Here is a 16,002-nt window from a genome sequence, read left to right on the forward strand (position 1 = left end):
TGCAGAGAACAGGGAGCTTGTTTTGTTTCTGTTCAAATGGTATTAGACTGCTTGGACTAGACAAAATTTGACCCCTGGAATTCTCAGAACTGTCTACACATTTCTATTCAGTGTGTATTTTATTGCTAATATTTTTAAGGGGTTTAAGGCTTTTTTTTCTTGTTCAACAAAATAACCGATTTTGAAGGAAAAGAGAGGAAAATGCTTCACTGTAAAAGGGGCTAAATGACAAAGACCATCTCTCTCCTCAGTATTCTTTCACAATCTCTGCATCTAGCTTGTGGATGCAAGCTAAGTACTAAGGGTCCAGAACTCATCCCCTCATCTTTTTGTGACATTTCAGCATGCATGCCAATGCGGTAGTGTAAGTGTATACTAATATTAAAATGCATGGAAACTGAAGCTATAGAAACTGTTTGTCTGGTATACTTGGTGTGTGACATGGATGTAGATTTTCTAGGCACAGAAATTGCTTTGGAACCAGAAGGGACATGGGAGTGCAGGGAACAGAGAAAGAAACTATGGCTTCTTATGGGAGTGGAAAGTGAAAAAGTATGAAAGAAAATAGACCAGATAGCACACACAAAATGAGGGGGGGGAAAGACAAAAACTGCATTAAAATATAACTCCATTTTACATCAAGCAACACCTGTAACTGCAGCTGGAGTTGTTAGAAGTGCTTGTCATCAGTTCCACTGAAATAGCATCCGCTGGAGTGGGTTTGCATGCATTTGCAGGTGACTTGTCAGAAATAAATGTTTCTGTGGAGTTGTAAAATATAATTGGTTTGACTAACTTAAAAATCAAAGCTATATATAAGATTAGCACTTCCTTCTTCCTAGTGATTGCAAGAGTTAGGTTCCTGTGTGAAGTTATTCCTCTTTGTTCCTGTAGTGGACAAGCTGGCAGTCACGAAGCAGGAACTTTCCTAACCACAGCCAGTAAATATGGGCTCTTTTTGCTGATCCTAGAGACCACAGATAAGTTAAGGTTTTCTTACCTACACTGATCAAAAGATTCCTCCATCTCACACATGAGAAGGTGATCTGAAGTAATGAAGTGGGTAAATATTGTACAATAAGGAATTGTGCTTCTCTCATTGTCTTACTGGTGGGGGAAGCTGTGCAGTATTCAGAGTTGATGTGAAGTATTTGTTGCTAAATAAAGTCTATTGGAAATGTACTTCATTCAAGGGTAATGGAGTGCATAAAGAATTCAGGATCAAGCAATGTGATGCAAACCACTGTGCTGTTTATGTAGTCTTAACTTTCATTTTCATCCCTGCGTCCTTTCAGTATTTAGCTGTCAGTATTCCATTTTATTAGTTAAGATTCTGCTCTGCCTGAATGAGGCAGAACAGCTCTGCTGAAGGATTTTGGATCTAGACAATAAATGAAAGAATGTTTTTTCTCATTATATCTAATACATGATACGCTTTTTTCATTTTTTTTGGTCTCACATTATTTTCTGTTTTAAATATTGGTTATAGCAAACTAATCTGTATGAGACTTGAATTTTATCTGGAATTAATTTTTAGCTGAAATCTTCTTAGGCTCAAATTTTGTGATTTCTAAATGTAAAGTAAAAATAAATAAAACCATGTATACGTGTTCTTAAAAACCTATTTGACTAATATAGCAGCAGCTCCTGATAAAACTCTTACATATTATGATTATACACACACAGTTTTTGACATTTCTTCTTTAATGTGCTAGTTCCCTGGCCATTAAATAACCTCACCCCAAGTACCTCATGCATTTTGTATAAGATGTCTGTTACATAAAGCAGATTTTATAATTATTTAATGAATCTCTGTATCTGACCCATCATTTTAGTTAGAATACTGGTAGCATTGATCCGTATTTAAAGCTTTTTAGAATAGAGGGAGAAATCAAAACAAAAAAAGCTAGCAGTAAAATAGAGATGAAGCCTCTAGATTTCTGGTCTGCTGTGTTTGTGAGATAGTAGCAAATTCTGTGTTATTTTATTCTGTTCCAGCTGTTTACCTCTGCAAGCGGACAATGCAAAACAAAGCAAGGCTAGAGCTAGCAGACTATGAAGCTGTAAGTACCTGGGGAAAAGTACTCTCTCTGCTGGGCCTAGTGAGCATGTTAAATAATGTTAAATATGAGAACTATAGGCATTATGTGTGAAAATTTATTAGTTATCCACTTCTGCCAGCATGTGGGTCTGACAGTGCTCAGTAGTCATAAATGCTGTTTGAGAGACTGTAGTAAAGGCTAGCTGGGCAAAAGTTGAGATTTTGGTCCATCTCTAATCTTACTCTGCTCAGATCATCATGCCAGGATCAGAAATAACTTCACAAATCCCAGATACACCACGAGTGTTTGAAAGCAATTGTACTCTACACCATGTAAGGTTTGAATGAAGGATCTCTGGCAACATTTTCAAAAGCACTTGGTAGCTGTAGAAATATAAATCTCATTCTTTAAAGTGATGCTGGCGCTTGAGCCCTTGTCCCATCAGTTACATGAGAGGCAAAAAGGGTCAGACTAGAGGCACTTCCACTCCCCGAATGCTGTGCTGTGCCCCAGGCAAGGTAAGATAATTAGGGCCTGGAAGAGCCGGAAAAAGAGGGCGTTTGATTAGCTGATGAGGATGGCACTCGCTAAGGAGAGAGATGTCTCGAATTCCATCCCTAACCCCCCAAAAGTTCCTGAATTTTTCATGAAAATGTCAACATAAAATTCGTGAACAGCCGTGGCTCTGCGCTGAAAGCTGTCCAGCTGTGCTACTGTGACATGATAGCAGGATAGTCAGCCAGGCTTCTCAACATGCCAAATACTCCAGCCGCAGCACCATGCTGACACACTTTATTGCTTCTTCTGGCACAAGCTTGCTTTTCAGTGTACTGCACTGTGGGGAATGCATAATTTTATACTTACATGCCTTAGAAAATTCACCTCCAGTACGCGGTCCACGAGAGCCTTTGCTAGTATTGACAAGATCTCTAGAAAGTCTCCTCTTCACTCTCTGCAGTGTTTATTTTCAGTAAGTATGTCATAGAGATACATTTGCAATGAATAGAAATACAGTTAAAGCAACACTTTTTGTTAGGAAGTTTACAGACAATTTTTCATTTAGTCTCAGTAAAAGCAGTGCACGAAGGTAACTGGGGTCTTTTTGGAGGAAGATAGGAACCGTGTTAAGAGTCTGCATACTGCTGCCATTTAAGCTGGAGGGAGATTGGAAAAGCTCTGTTACAGAGGGTGAAGCTGTTTCAGCATCTCTGGAGATATTCAAAACTCGCCTGGACACATTCCTGTGCAATCTGCTCTAGGTGAACCTGCTCTGGCGGGGGGGTTGGACTAGATGATCTCCAGAGGTCCCTTCCAACCCCTATCATTCTGTGATTCTGTGGAGGAAAGAATTTTGCTAAGATTTTACAAATCTTCCTGTTGTTGTTATTATTATTACTAGGCTGTAGGATATATACATTTCCTGTACAGTAGTGAAGAACTATAGTCTGCATTTTTTAAAAATAAGGATAGCTGTGGAGGTCTTGGAAGATTCCCATGCTACCAAAATATTGATAGTTTCTTATTACTGTATTTTAAATAAATTGATAGGCTGCCGACATTGTTAAATGCAAACCATTTGTATAGTTGACTGAAGGGAATTATCATGCGGATCATCCAGTATGTAAAGTGCTGCTGTTATCTTTCAGTATTAGGTACTTTCAAAGCAAGAATGTTTCTTTGTGTTATTACAAAATTACTCAGCCAGCACCCAGTATATAAAACTGCTTCAGAAATCCCATGTTCTGCTGAAGGTTGCGTCCACCTGTGTCATCAGAGTTTCAAAACTAAAATAGTCAGGGCATTCAAAAGTAGATAGATCTAGTATTCCATCCCATCTGGTGTCAAGACTTTTTATCAGGTAAGTAAGGTACATTTACACTGGCACAGATATCATGACTGGTATTACACCTTGGGGGGCGCGAGGGCAGGAGGGAAACATAAGCTAAAAGCTGTTAAATAGTAAATAACTTACAACCTAACCCACTAAAATTGTGATGTGTTTTCAGGAGAGTTTGGCCAGGCTACAGCGAGCATTTGCTCGGAAATGGGAGTTTATTTTTATGCAAGCTGAAGCACAAGCAAAGTAAGTTCCTTTGAAGATGAGGAGTTTTGGTTTTGCATGCTTTTTGAATGGAGAAGGGGAGGGAAAAGTGATTGGACACGTCTTATGTTTAAAATTACTGTCATTAGCACGATTTCTTTTAAATATCCTATAACATTGACAGAGTGGACAAGAAGAGAGACAAGATAGAGAGGAAGATTCTTGACAGCCAGGAGCGAGCATTCTGGGACGTGCACCGGCCGGTGGTGAGTGCCGATGGGGCCGCTCTGCCTGTGAGCAGGGCCACTAATAAATGTCAGCCTCTGTGGAGCATTGGGGTAGCCTGGGAACAAGTAAAAGGACTGTAGGGCCGGGGGTTGGGGCCCGCCTCCCTTTTTTGCAGGATCCACAGTTTATATCATTCCACTATTGAAGACTGCAGATGTGTGTATGCTCGGTTTGGGGTTTTCAGTGAACAGATTTGTTGTGTCTGATTTCTTGAATCAGAAGATACCTGTCTTTGACATCTCAAATGTTTCCCAAGGTATGAGTCACACACACCAAAATTATCAGCATAGCTAAAAATACTTTTAAAAAAATCTTTTTTTTTAATCTGCTTTTTTGCTCACTAAGCCTTTCAACTTCACTCTGGTCATATTTCCAAGCTATTTTTAATGTACATAAAGGTTAGATATTGTTGGCTTTTTGCTGTGGGAGTCATCCACTGTCTAAACAAGATTTGTCCGAGTTGCTTGTCAAACTCCATCTGAAACAAAATTAAAAAAGAAGGGTCTTACATAATTAACTATCTTTAAGAGCTAAAACTTTGAGAAAGAATGTCAAGACTTCCAATTAAACTGTGAGAACTCAATAATCACACTTTTTTGCATTACTACAGAATTATATCTGTTTCCCTTACCTGGAATTAAGCTTTCATTTTCTGTGTACAGAGTTTGGTATCATTACCAATGAAACTGAATATGGACTATATCTTCCATATAGATAGTGACACTGGGAAAAGATACTTAACTAAAACTAATTGTTTTGGGGAAGTAAAGTTAGATTGATGATACCTGTAGAAAAGGTGAATACCCTGAGAAAGTTTTTCAAATAAAAATAAAATTGGACAGGGTCAGCTTGCATTTGTGACTGTGGAATTGAAAGAGCAGTAGCAGAAATGAATTTTTAGGTAGGCTTTAGAACGTCAGGTAGAGGGAACTGGGGTTGTTCAGTCTGGAGAAGAGGAGGCTGAGGGGAGACCTTATCGCTCTCAACAGTTACCTGAAAGGAGGTGGCAGAGAGGTGGGTGTTGGTCTCTTCTCCCAAGTGACTAGCGACAGAACAAGAGGAAATGGTCTCAGGTTGCACCAGGGGAGGTTCAGGCTGGATATTAGGAAAAAGTTCTTTACTGAGAGAGTGGTGAAGCATTGGAACAGGCTGCCCAGGGAGGTGGTGGAGTCACCATCACTGGAGGTGTTCAAGGGACGTGTGGACGAGGCATTGTGGGACATGGTTTAGTGGGCATGGTGGCGTTGGGTTGATGGTTGGACTTGATGATCTTACAGGTCTTTTCCAACCTTAATGATTCTGTGATTCTGTGATTCAAACCACAGGCATTAGATACAAGAAGGCTAGGACATAATTGTTTAGTCACTGGCATAAAATAAGGAAGGAGGACAGAAAACAATCTTCCATCTGATGTTGATGGGACTAGAATAGTATAATATAATATATGTATAGTATTTTTTATATATATAGTATAATGTAATTATAATAATAATAATGAAGTACGCACGGAAAGTTTCTATGGACCTGAGAACTTTGAAGGTGCAGACAGCTTTTATATTAGCTGCAGAAATGGATCTAAGGGTTTTGAATCTGGGAATGAAATGCTATTTCCAGGTTTGGAAGAGAAGATGAATTGTTGAAGTTTCAAATTAAGATACAGGCAGACAATAAGGACAGAATTAAAGGGACCAGGACAAGAGGAAATTGAATCTGATTAAGAGCTTTGGCTGAACTGTGGATAAATCGGCCTGGTCCAGCAGATGTTTTTAATCTGGCTGTAGACATACCTAGGAAATATCAGAGGCAAAGGACTGGCTTACAGTCAGCAATGTAGGCTCCTGACTTTAGGAGATATAAATAGAAGAACGGAGAGGTTGATACTTTGGCTGACCAGCTCCTCTCACTAGTTAATGAAATACTCATTTTGAAAACGTTGTTTTGAATATATTGTCACAGTAAAAGCCAGAAGCTTCTATTAAAAAGAATAAAAAATAAAAGAGGAACAGACTGAAAAGAGGAAGGTGATGCTACAGCTAATTACAATTTCTAATGGCTTTTCAAGCCCACCAAAAACCCATCAAAAACTCACAGAAATGTTGCTGCAACTCTGGAGACCTAATTTGGAAAAATTAGCTAACATTTGGATCAGAATCTGGGGTTAATGATAATTTCTATGTACAGGTTTTCATCTTTTGATAAAAATTCAGAGGCTAGGGGCAGTGACAATATTGTTCAAAATCCACCCCAATTTAATTTTTTTTTATGGAAAATGAATTTTGAGGACTAAATATTTCACTGGTTGCTTTTTTTGTTTAGGTGAGTAAATAAATATTTTCCAGGGGTTTTTTGCAGGTGTCCTTATCCATAGTTGCTTTACTTCTTACCTACCTGGCCACAGTGCTGGTACAGAACCTTTACATATAGAATATAATCTATGAATATTAAATCTGCATTTTATTTCAAAAAAGAGATACTTTAAGGTGATGAAAAGGGTAGAAGAGGGAAGTGAGCCATCAGTCCAAAAGGACAGTGCAGCAGTGCACTACAGCAATGGGAGACATGAAAAAAGAACAGCTATATGTCAGTGAAACTAGGAGAGTGTAGCTGCAGAAAAAGAGCATGATTTGGGTGTCAGAAATGTCACTGTGACTGATAAATTTAAAATAAAGGAAATGAACCGAGGTTTGATGTGTAAAGAGCTTTTGCCTCAAAAAGCACCTTTATTTCATAGGTCCCAAGTCTAAGTCGATCCTGCAGGTGGTTACAGACACCCTAGAAGATTTATGCCATAGTATGGGAGACAGACAAATGCTTGAAAGTCATTATGTCTGTTACTTTTGATCAGCTGGCTGGCTAATGCCCTCAACTTTTTCCTAGGTTTTCAGACTGAGATGATGCTTGGAGATGAACCACAGAAAGTGGATTTGGAGGGGACTTTTTTCAAATAGTCACCTGTTATTCAATTTTCTTTTGAGAGGCATTTAAGAGAACAGCTTTGATATCTCACTGGTCAATTTCCATTCCAATATTTATTTAATTGCAGTTTCACTATGTATGTAATTTTTTATTTTGCTGTGTATTTTAGTGTAATGTGGAGTGTAATCTCTGTCATTTCTGTAAATTCCAGTTGCTGCTTTATGTAGAAAGATCTTAGCTTGCAGCTAAGAGCATGACTGAGCTTCAACTGTAGGTACTACAGCCTGCAAAGACATTCCTGAGAAACTTTTAATCTTACTAGTTCAGATACCAATCGCTGTAAAACCATAGAAATGTGTGTCAGCGAGAGCTGTATAAACTCCTCTGAGATCCTGAGCAGCAGACTCAGGTTAAAGTCCATGCCATTATTTTAAGGTATAGCCAGTACCTAACATAGGTCTGAGATTAATATTATTGACATTGTGATGCATTTCCCTTTTTGATGGCAGAGTAAACATATCTTAAAAGACTTCCTTTTCTTTCCACCTGCCTAAAAAGTGTATAATTTTCATAATTTTGAAACTTCTATCAATAACAGACTATGGAACTGAGCGAAAATTGGTTAGGAGGATCAGGGCACTAGTCAAAAAGCAGTAACAAGTCAAACTAAATCAGGGAAGTCAGTTCCTTCCAGGCAAAAGAAATTAAGAAGCTGCTCTTGTTCGAAAAGAAATGTCATGCTCCTGATTAAAGTCTTTATAAAAGAACTCATAGCTTTCCTGAATTATCTCTGTTTAAAACCCGTCATCTTACATTGGTTAAAAAGGGACAAGAAGGTTCTAAAACAGTAAATCCCCTGAAACATTCTCCAACTCGCATCAAATACAGTCAGAACAGAGTAGCTGCGGCTTGCTGTAAGATTAACTCTTTTAGGTAGTGAGCAAGGACAGCTGATGTCTTGCTGAACAAACAATTCACTTTTCTTCCTGAGTTACACATTAATATAATTTAAATGAAATGCATAATAAAGGCCTGCTGGGTATGAGATTCATATTAATTCAGAAGGTAATGAGGGAAGTATCCTTTTCTCCTGAAAGTCATCTGTATACTCCTTAATTATAATAAGTTGAAAAGAACTTTTTATTTTCTCCAAAACCAAAACTAATATTTGTGTGATTTAATACAGTAAGACAATTTATCCAGAGTGGGTATGTCTGGTAAAGACAGCAGCAATGTTAAGGGCAAGTGTGGGTTTAAGATAATTCAATGATAATGTAAAATACAGAAATATGTATGATTTCTGGATTTGGGGGTTTCATGTCATTGTTTCCTAGTAGCAAACTAGGAAAAAAGTAATCTCTAGATTTTTTTAAACCTTGTCGCATGTCCCACACCTCTTGCTTCTCTATATAGGTTTTTTTTAATGAGATTCTATCTCCATTAATCTCATTTTATCTGTTTATATTTTAAAATTGTATTTTATGAGGTCTGAACATGACCCTCAGCATCTGAGCCAGTAGGTAACATTACCGGGCGTCTAGGGTCATGCAGCAGATACTTGTGGTTACTTGTTCCAGGTTTCCTTTTCCTTTTCCTTTTCCTTTTCCTTTTCCTTTTCCTTTTCCTTTTCCTTGTCCTTTTCCTTTTCCTTTTCCTTGTCCTTTCCTCTCCTCTCCTCTCCTCGTTTATGTTTTTAATGACTTTTCCATCCTGTCTTTCAAGATCAGCCTCAAAGACTCAGCAAAAGATTTAATTTAACTTGGCTAAGGTGGTGCAATCCTTCATTTCCCACTTCGCGTCCCACAAATCTTAGGCTTTTCTGGGCCAGTTTCTTGTTTAGCCAGAGAACGCTTCTGTCTGCTTTATGGTAATATTTTCAAAAAGTTTTTAAACATCTCCAGGAAACGAATCTGAATCATGCCATCCAACTTCTCTAGTGATGTATCCGCACAAAATTTTCACGTCTTCTTTTGTACCTGTTTCACTGTATATGCTTACAAGGGAGTTACCTCTCCAGCAGACAGGGAATGCAGCCAAAGCAGCAATTGGCAGTCTCAGATAATTGCACTTCTGGTAATGAAACAAAGCCTTGTACAATATTTTATTTTCAGAAAACTGTTATAATGTTTACAAACCATTCTCTCATCTGTTTGAGGCAGATATTTATAAACCTTATAGCTAGCCTGCTAACTAAGACCTTTATGGACGAATTTGTACTCACATTATTTAGCATTGTTATTTAGACTGATACTTGAGTAAGGGTGGGACAGATGGGGAAAAAGAAGCCAGTTTTCTTGCAACAGTGCAGCAAACTGAAAGTGCTCAAGTTAAAACTGAGGATTATGAAGAGGTCAGAAATTGTGAAATAGCTAATGGATGAGATGGTGGAAAGACACAGAAAAATAAGACGATGTTACGGTTTTTAGTAAGACCCAGTTCTGGTAGCAACTAGGAAAATAAGCTGAAGTAGTAAGGATAAGGAATTTTTTTAATAAGTGCAATGTTTGTACATTGATTTTTGTTTCTGTGTGAATTAAATTTGCTACTTCTCATAAGGATCTTCTCATAAGTCAAAAGGCAGATAATAAATTTCTAGATGTCACCTATATTTGCCATCAACATTTTCGGAGACATGTGGTCAGACTTTCCTGTTGTCACTTCTTTTCAAGTGAATAACCTAAATTCTTCTGTATGGAATCCATAAAACAGCAGTTTTGGGGTGAAAAAAATGGAGAAAGCAGTAATGACTGTGAGTATTTAGCATAGAGGCAACAAACTAGACAAATTTAACAGGTTTCCTTATGCAACAGTGTTGCAAATACTGGAATCTTCACATACACAAAAATCACATTAATACAACCTTAATGAAAATTAATACTAAATTAAGAGTAATTAGAAATTAAATTAACTTTCAAAAAGAATTAGGCATATAACGTCCATGCAGTAGTGTATTCTTTAGTACAATTTCTAGTTTAGTTTCACATGACATCTCAAAAAATAAATTTCAACATCCTTTTCATATGCATTTTGCGTATTTTGTGTTTCTCTGACACACAGACCACTAAAAGAATTTTTCTTAAAACAATATGATAAAATCCTATTCTCTTAAGGTGAAAGCCCAGCTTTGCACTAGATCTGTCCTTAAACAAGCAAGTATGTGAGAATCCCTGTCAGGATTCAAGACGCTCTATCTCCTATGGATTAATTTTATGGTTTAATTTATTAGTATTATATTTCTTGAAGATCTCTCTGTATCTCTTTTTCTCCTGTTCCAAGCAGGTCCTTGGTTTGCACAGCCACTGGAATTCCTTGTGTGTCTGATACTACTCAGGGAAAAGATCTGAATTCTAGATTGAGAAGACAAATAGGTATACACAGGAAACTGGTACAGCATAGGTTCCTTTTTTTGGAAAGATGCTGAAAATTTTTGAAACTTTACGTGATCCTAAGTTTTGTGCTAAGTGAGACTTCCCATCTGTTAGTTTGAAAACCATCTGAGTTTTCCCATGCTGCAAACGTAATTAAAGCTTGATCAAACTAATTGATCAAATGTCTCTCCTCTGTCTGATGGTCTTTGAACCTCATTTGTCTTGTCCAAACAAGAGAAACAACTCATACTTAAACTTTTATCCATTAATTGCACTCCTTGCCATGTTTGTTTAAGTCCACTGTAGAACAACAGTGGAACTACTGCTATTTTGATAGTAGTCACTGATCTTCAAATAAATCCTTGAATAAAGCATGGATTGATTTTACTGATTGGTCCAAATGGCAAGTTTTCTGTCCTTCACATGGGGCTGTATATAGTGGGTTTAACTTTATGCTTAAATGCTTATGCCTTTCTCTGCAGTTTATCAAGAATTTGTTATTTCTGCATCAGTATATTTCTAGTGGATGACAGAACCTGGTTTATTGCTCATTCATTTCACTTTAATAAATAAGTCCAGAACTTTATATTATTTATCTCTATTCTTTAATGAGTCAAAATAAAATTAGCTAATGAGGACATTTATTGAACATTTGAATTCATTCTATGCTGCCTGCCTGATTTTCTACCAAAACCTTCAACAGAAGAGAATGCTTAATCCTAACAAAGCTTTTATTAATTCTTATGAATTAAGACAATCCTTTCCTTTGAAGGAAGCAGTTCAATAAGATGACATTGAAATTCTGTGGCCTGAAATACCAGTTCAATGAATGAATGAAAAGCTATATTTACTTAATTAAAAGCCAATAGGTTGTACATCATTATCAGCTGATACAGACAGGCTTTAGTAGTTAAGCTGTGTATGACTACTTTGTTTCCATAATATTACTTGACTGTAGATCACTATTTTCAGGGATATTTGCAGCATATTGTCAGATGTATCAAATGTTTTAAAAATGGATTCATATTAAGGAATATAATCAAATTTGAGGCTATTCTATGCAAGTCCAGTTCCAAGTTGTATTGGCTTATTTCAGTGTCACACTGAACCCATACATTGTCATTATTTGCCTTTTCTTGTGTTCCGTAAAGATAGTATTTAGTAGCATAACACATCTCTTTCAAGATACATAATGAAGAGACTGAAGAAATGGGGGGAAATATCTAATGCTTTAGTAGAACAAGCAAGTTTTAATAATTTTTTCCTGATTATCTGCCAAATTTATGAGGCATCTGGGAATGAAATCTGAAACATGCTGCTACAGAATTTATGCTGAGAATAATCTTGGGATTTGCTTCCTAATCATTAAATATGATTTACAGGTGTTAATTGGAAGGTATAGCTGTACTTCTCAGATGAGCTAATTTCTAAGTGAAGAGAGAGTCCATAGGAAAAACTAGAAAAATTGTGATCTAATTTTAGAGAAGTTTTATCTGGAGTTCTAGGGAGGTGAAAACTTGATAGAAGCTGTACATAAAGTCATCATCAAACTTAGATACTTATTACAATTTATGTACGAATTGCCATAATGGACTGTAATCCAAATATTTCTCTTTTTGTGTTTGCTTCTTATTAGAACTATAATGCAAGTGGGACATCCATAAAAGCACTGTAATGTAACGGCAAGTATCAAAAGTCCAGTCACACTGCTCGTGTGTCAATCACACACCTGAATCAAAAAGACATATTTCCAGAGAGAGAATTGCGCTAAAAGTAATTGTGCAGAAGCAGGGAATATGATACTATTGAAAAAAAAAAGTGTGTATGAGACACATACATACTCTTGGAAATCCAAGCACAGAGAAGAAAAGTTGGTGCTAGTCCCTTCTGTAACATGATAGTCTCTTGATACTTTTGTAAAACTTACAGTGCCATTACATATACAGGAAGAAAAAACTATCTGGTGTCATCAATTTCAGCTGTGGAACAAAGACTATATTCATTAAGTAGCTAGATCCTACAGCTGGGATACCCACGCAGCTTAGTTTAGAGTTTGTAATTATTGGGCTATGCTACATTTGTGATAGAGCATAATCTGCAAAATTTAAAAAAAAAAAAAAGTCCATCACTTGTATCCCAGTAATGAAACTCATCATAATATTTTTCCTCTTTCTTCAGATATCTGCTAATTTACTGGGGATCTTGTGTCTAGAGATGTTGTCAAGAGAAGTCCCAATGCTTACACACTTAATTTCTCAGAGTTGTTTTCAAAGAACTGCTGAACCGAACGGAAATTGTAATTAAGCCATAGACTTTTGGAGAGGCTAATAAAGTTCATAAGAATGTTTCAGATTAGGTACACCTAGCTGATTGTAAATTAAACCCATGATTAAGTGCTTCAGTTGTAAGTAACAATCTTTTTTTCCAATCAAGAGGAAGTAGTTCCTGTAGCCCAGTCCTTGTAATCACTGGTTTGTCTTTACTGCCTTGGGTGGTGTAACAGAGGGCAGTGAGATCCTAGCAGCAGTATCAATACACATGCCTACATATTTGCAGGTTCTGGCGACTACGGCTACTGGGTTTATTTTTTCATCACTTAGTTGAGGTTGACTGATTTAATAGTTATAAAGTGAGCTACATTTTAAACAGCTTTCAGGTCCTATCAGATAACCACCAGGAAAACAGTTTTCTGAAATTTGTAAAGCAGTGTAAATGTGCAGCCCTCCTTTGACTGGACCTTAAGGTAACAGCTGTTTTTCCAAATCTTGTTAAAAGAGCTGACCACTTGTACTCAGCACATTTGAAATGTTTCTCTGAGACTTTCTATTGCACCAGCAATGTCATTAAGACTGCAGCTCTTCTACTGCAAAGCCTTTTTACTCATTGACCCTGAAGCGTGTAAAATGAGGTAAAACCTCAAAATATATAAATAATCTATACCTAAACCTCAACCTTTCCTTATAAGCCATAGCAGATTCTGCACACTCCAATAACTTCCATCTCTGGGAAAAGAAAAATTGGTGCATTGCAGGAGAGTATAAGCCTGTGTTTTTCTCTGTGAGAGCCTCAGTTTTAGCCATTACTGACAACTTACTCAATATAGGATTTTAATGTCTCCTTTGATGCTAGACTTCATATGAGAGAAAATAAACTTTCCCACATAACCAGAGTCAAACTGGGTATTCCTCCAGCTAATAACTCCTTTGTTTTTTTTCAGCCGAGTACCACCGGAGTTTTTTTCTTTGCCTCATTTCTTTTTTTGTAGCCATTCATGCCCTTAATCTCCCCTTGATTTTTAACTACACACAGTTCAGATAGCTACACAAGTAAGCTGGAATATAAAACCTACAAATAAAAAGGAACTCTGGTATTCTGCTTATCATTCACTGTCTAATTAGCTTCCTTTTCCTACTTTAGAAGTGAGTGATAGGAATAGTGACTGCTGAGGGTTAGAAGACTCCTTTCTGAGAAAAATGGCAGAAATAGCAACAATGACAGAAACAGCAGAATAGATTGTTGCAGAAGGCAATGCTAACATTCCACACTCAGGAAATTTCGAATTTTAAGCTTACTATATTTGTGATAATCTGCTATTACAAATGATGTAAAAGACAGCTTTCAATCTCTGCCCTGTCTTTATGTTTGTGTGTCTGACTTTATCTTTTCCAAGTGGAAGCCAAGATCTGTCATGTTTGTATCCATGTCCATGATTTAAATTTATAGTGTTTAAACTTTGAAAGCCTGGAGATCATGAAATTTAGTATTTTGGAATTAAACTTACCAAGTTAGCCCATGCTTGCAAAACAAATAAAAAGATCTATTTCATAGTGTATTGACACTGAAATGCAATGAAATTGTGTAAGGGATGTGAATCAATCTGCCTAAATATTTACTGCTTTAATGCACCCTGAATTTATGGGTATGCATATTGAAATGAGGTAATTATTTTAAATAGCACCTATGCGTTTTTAGCGAAAGAGGCTGTGTAATTACATTTCCTTAAATTATCACTAGGTTTGTTTGTATGGGTTGAGTACACACCACAGGCTGCCAGAGACCAGAAGCAGCAGCCAGGAAGCAAACACTGGTCTTGTCTTTCCGTTCTGCTGTTGTGGGGAGGGGAAGGCAGGGTGATGAATTTCACACTGCCGTGAATACTTGGTTGGAGTGTTCTGGAAGGTGGATTATTTGAAATTCAGTCCCTGCAGTTTGTGAAGATCACAGGCTGTACCACAGAAATGTAGGCTGAGAGGGACCTCTGGAGGTCCTCTAGTCCAAGCTCCTGCTCAAAGCAGTGCTAACTTCTAAGTCGAATAAGATTGTCCAGGTCCTTGGTTAAATAAGCTTTGAAAATCTCTAAGGATGGAGATTCCACAGCCTCTCTTAAGCAACTTCTTCCTTTTATTATGAAGAATATTTCTTTATAGTTAACTGGAATTTCCTTTACTGCAGTTTCTGACTACTGCCTCCTGTCCTTTCATGGTGCACCTCTGGAACAGGTCTAGCTCTCCAAGCCCGCCGTAGGCAGCAGAAGACAACAGTTAGCTCTCCCCTTTTTCAAGCAGAAAAAAGTCTGTTCCTCCACTGGACTTTTCCATTTTGAATATATTTCTTGTGTTGTTTGTGGGCCCCAAAACTAGTGTTGGTATTCCAGATGTAGCCTCGTGATGCCGAGTAGAAAGAAATAACCACTTCCTTTGCCTGCTGCCTATGCTATTGCTAATGCGGCTGGGTATGTGGTTTGTCTGCATTGCTGCAAGGACATGCTGCTGACTCATGTTCAGCTTCTCCCTCAGATCATTTTCTACAGAGCAGCAATACGGACAGACAGTTCCCAGCCTATTGCAATGCATGAGCTTATTCCCTCCCACATATATGGGTGTATTTGTTTCAGATACAAGGAAACTTCTGGTTATTCTGGCTTAAGTAGGTTCACAGTTAAATTTCCATATTCTTTAAAAAAAAACTTAAACTGACATAATTATAAACTTTAATTTACTTTCTGTTGAGGAGTTCATGCTTATTAGAATTACAAGTACATCATAGCAAAGAGATTTTTACACAAAAAGGTGTTGATAGCAATTGATTTTGGCTATATGGCCAGGCAATAAAAAGGGCCCTTGGAGTATGCAACTCTGTACAGCAAACAGACTATAAATATTAGGTATTCGGCACTATTTGGATGGAAATGGCTACCATGGCTAAAGCATCCCATTTGATGTAAACAACGAATTCTTCCAAGGAGTTGCTACAGGTGTCAAAAATTAATTCACTGTTAGAATTATTATGAGGGCTTAATTAATTAATACACTGTTGGCACAGTTATCAGGGAAAGATTGTGAATATC

The 16,002-nt window shown here is 37.3% G+C and overlaps 1 protein-coding gene across 8 annotated transcripts in view; it reads left to right on the forward strand.

The window, feature by feature from the left end:
- RGS7 (regulator of G protein signaling 7) overlaps window positions 1-16,002 on the forward strand; it is a 263,160-nt gene that overhangs the window by 195,253 nt on the left and 51,905 nt on the right. For all 8 annotated transcript variants that reach the window (XM_059835876.1, XM_059835868.1, XM_059835869.1 and 5 more), the window contains 3 exons: window positions 1,999-2,063; window positions 4,049-4,125; window positions 4,268-4,349. In XM_059835876.1, the coding sequence (XP_059691859.1) occupies window positions 1,999-2,063; window positions 4,049-4,125; window positions 4,268-4,349 (224 nt within the window). The remainder of the gene's footprint in view (window positions 1-1,998; window positions 2,064-4,048; window positions 4,126-4,267; window positions 4,350-16,002) is intronic.

This window comes from Gavia stellata, chromosome 2 (genome assembly GCF_030936135.1).
Source record: "Gavia stellata isolate bGavSte3 chromosome 2, bGavSte3.hap2, whole genome shotgun sequence".
In the NCBI taxonomy this organism is placed as follows: domain Eukaryota; kingdom Metazoa; phylum Chordata; class Aves; order Gaviiformes; family Gaviidae; genus Gavia; species Gavia stellata.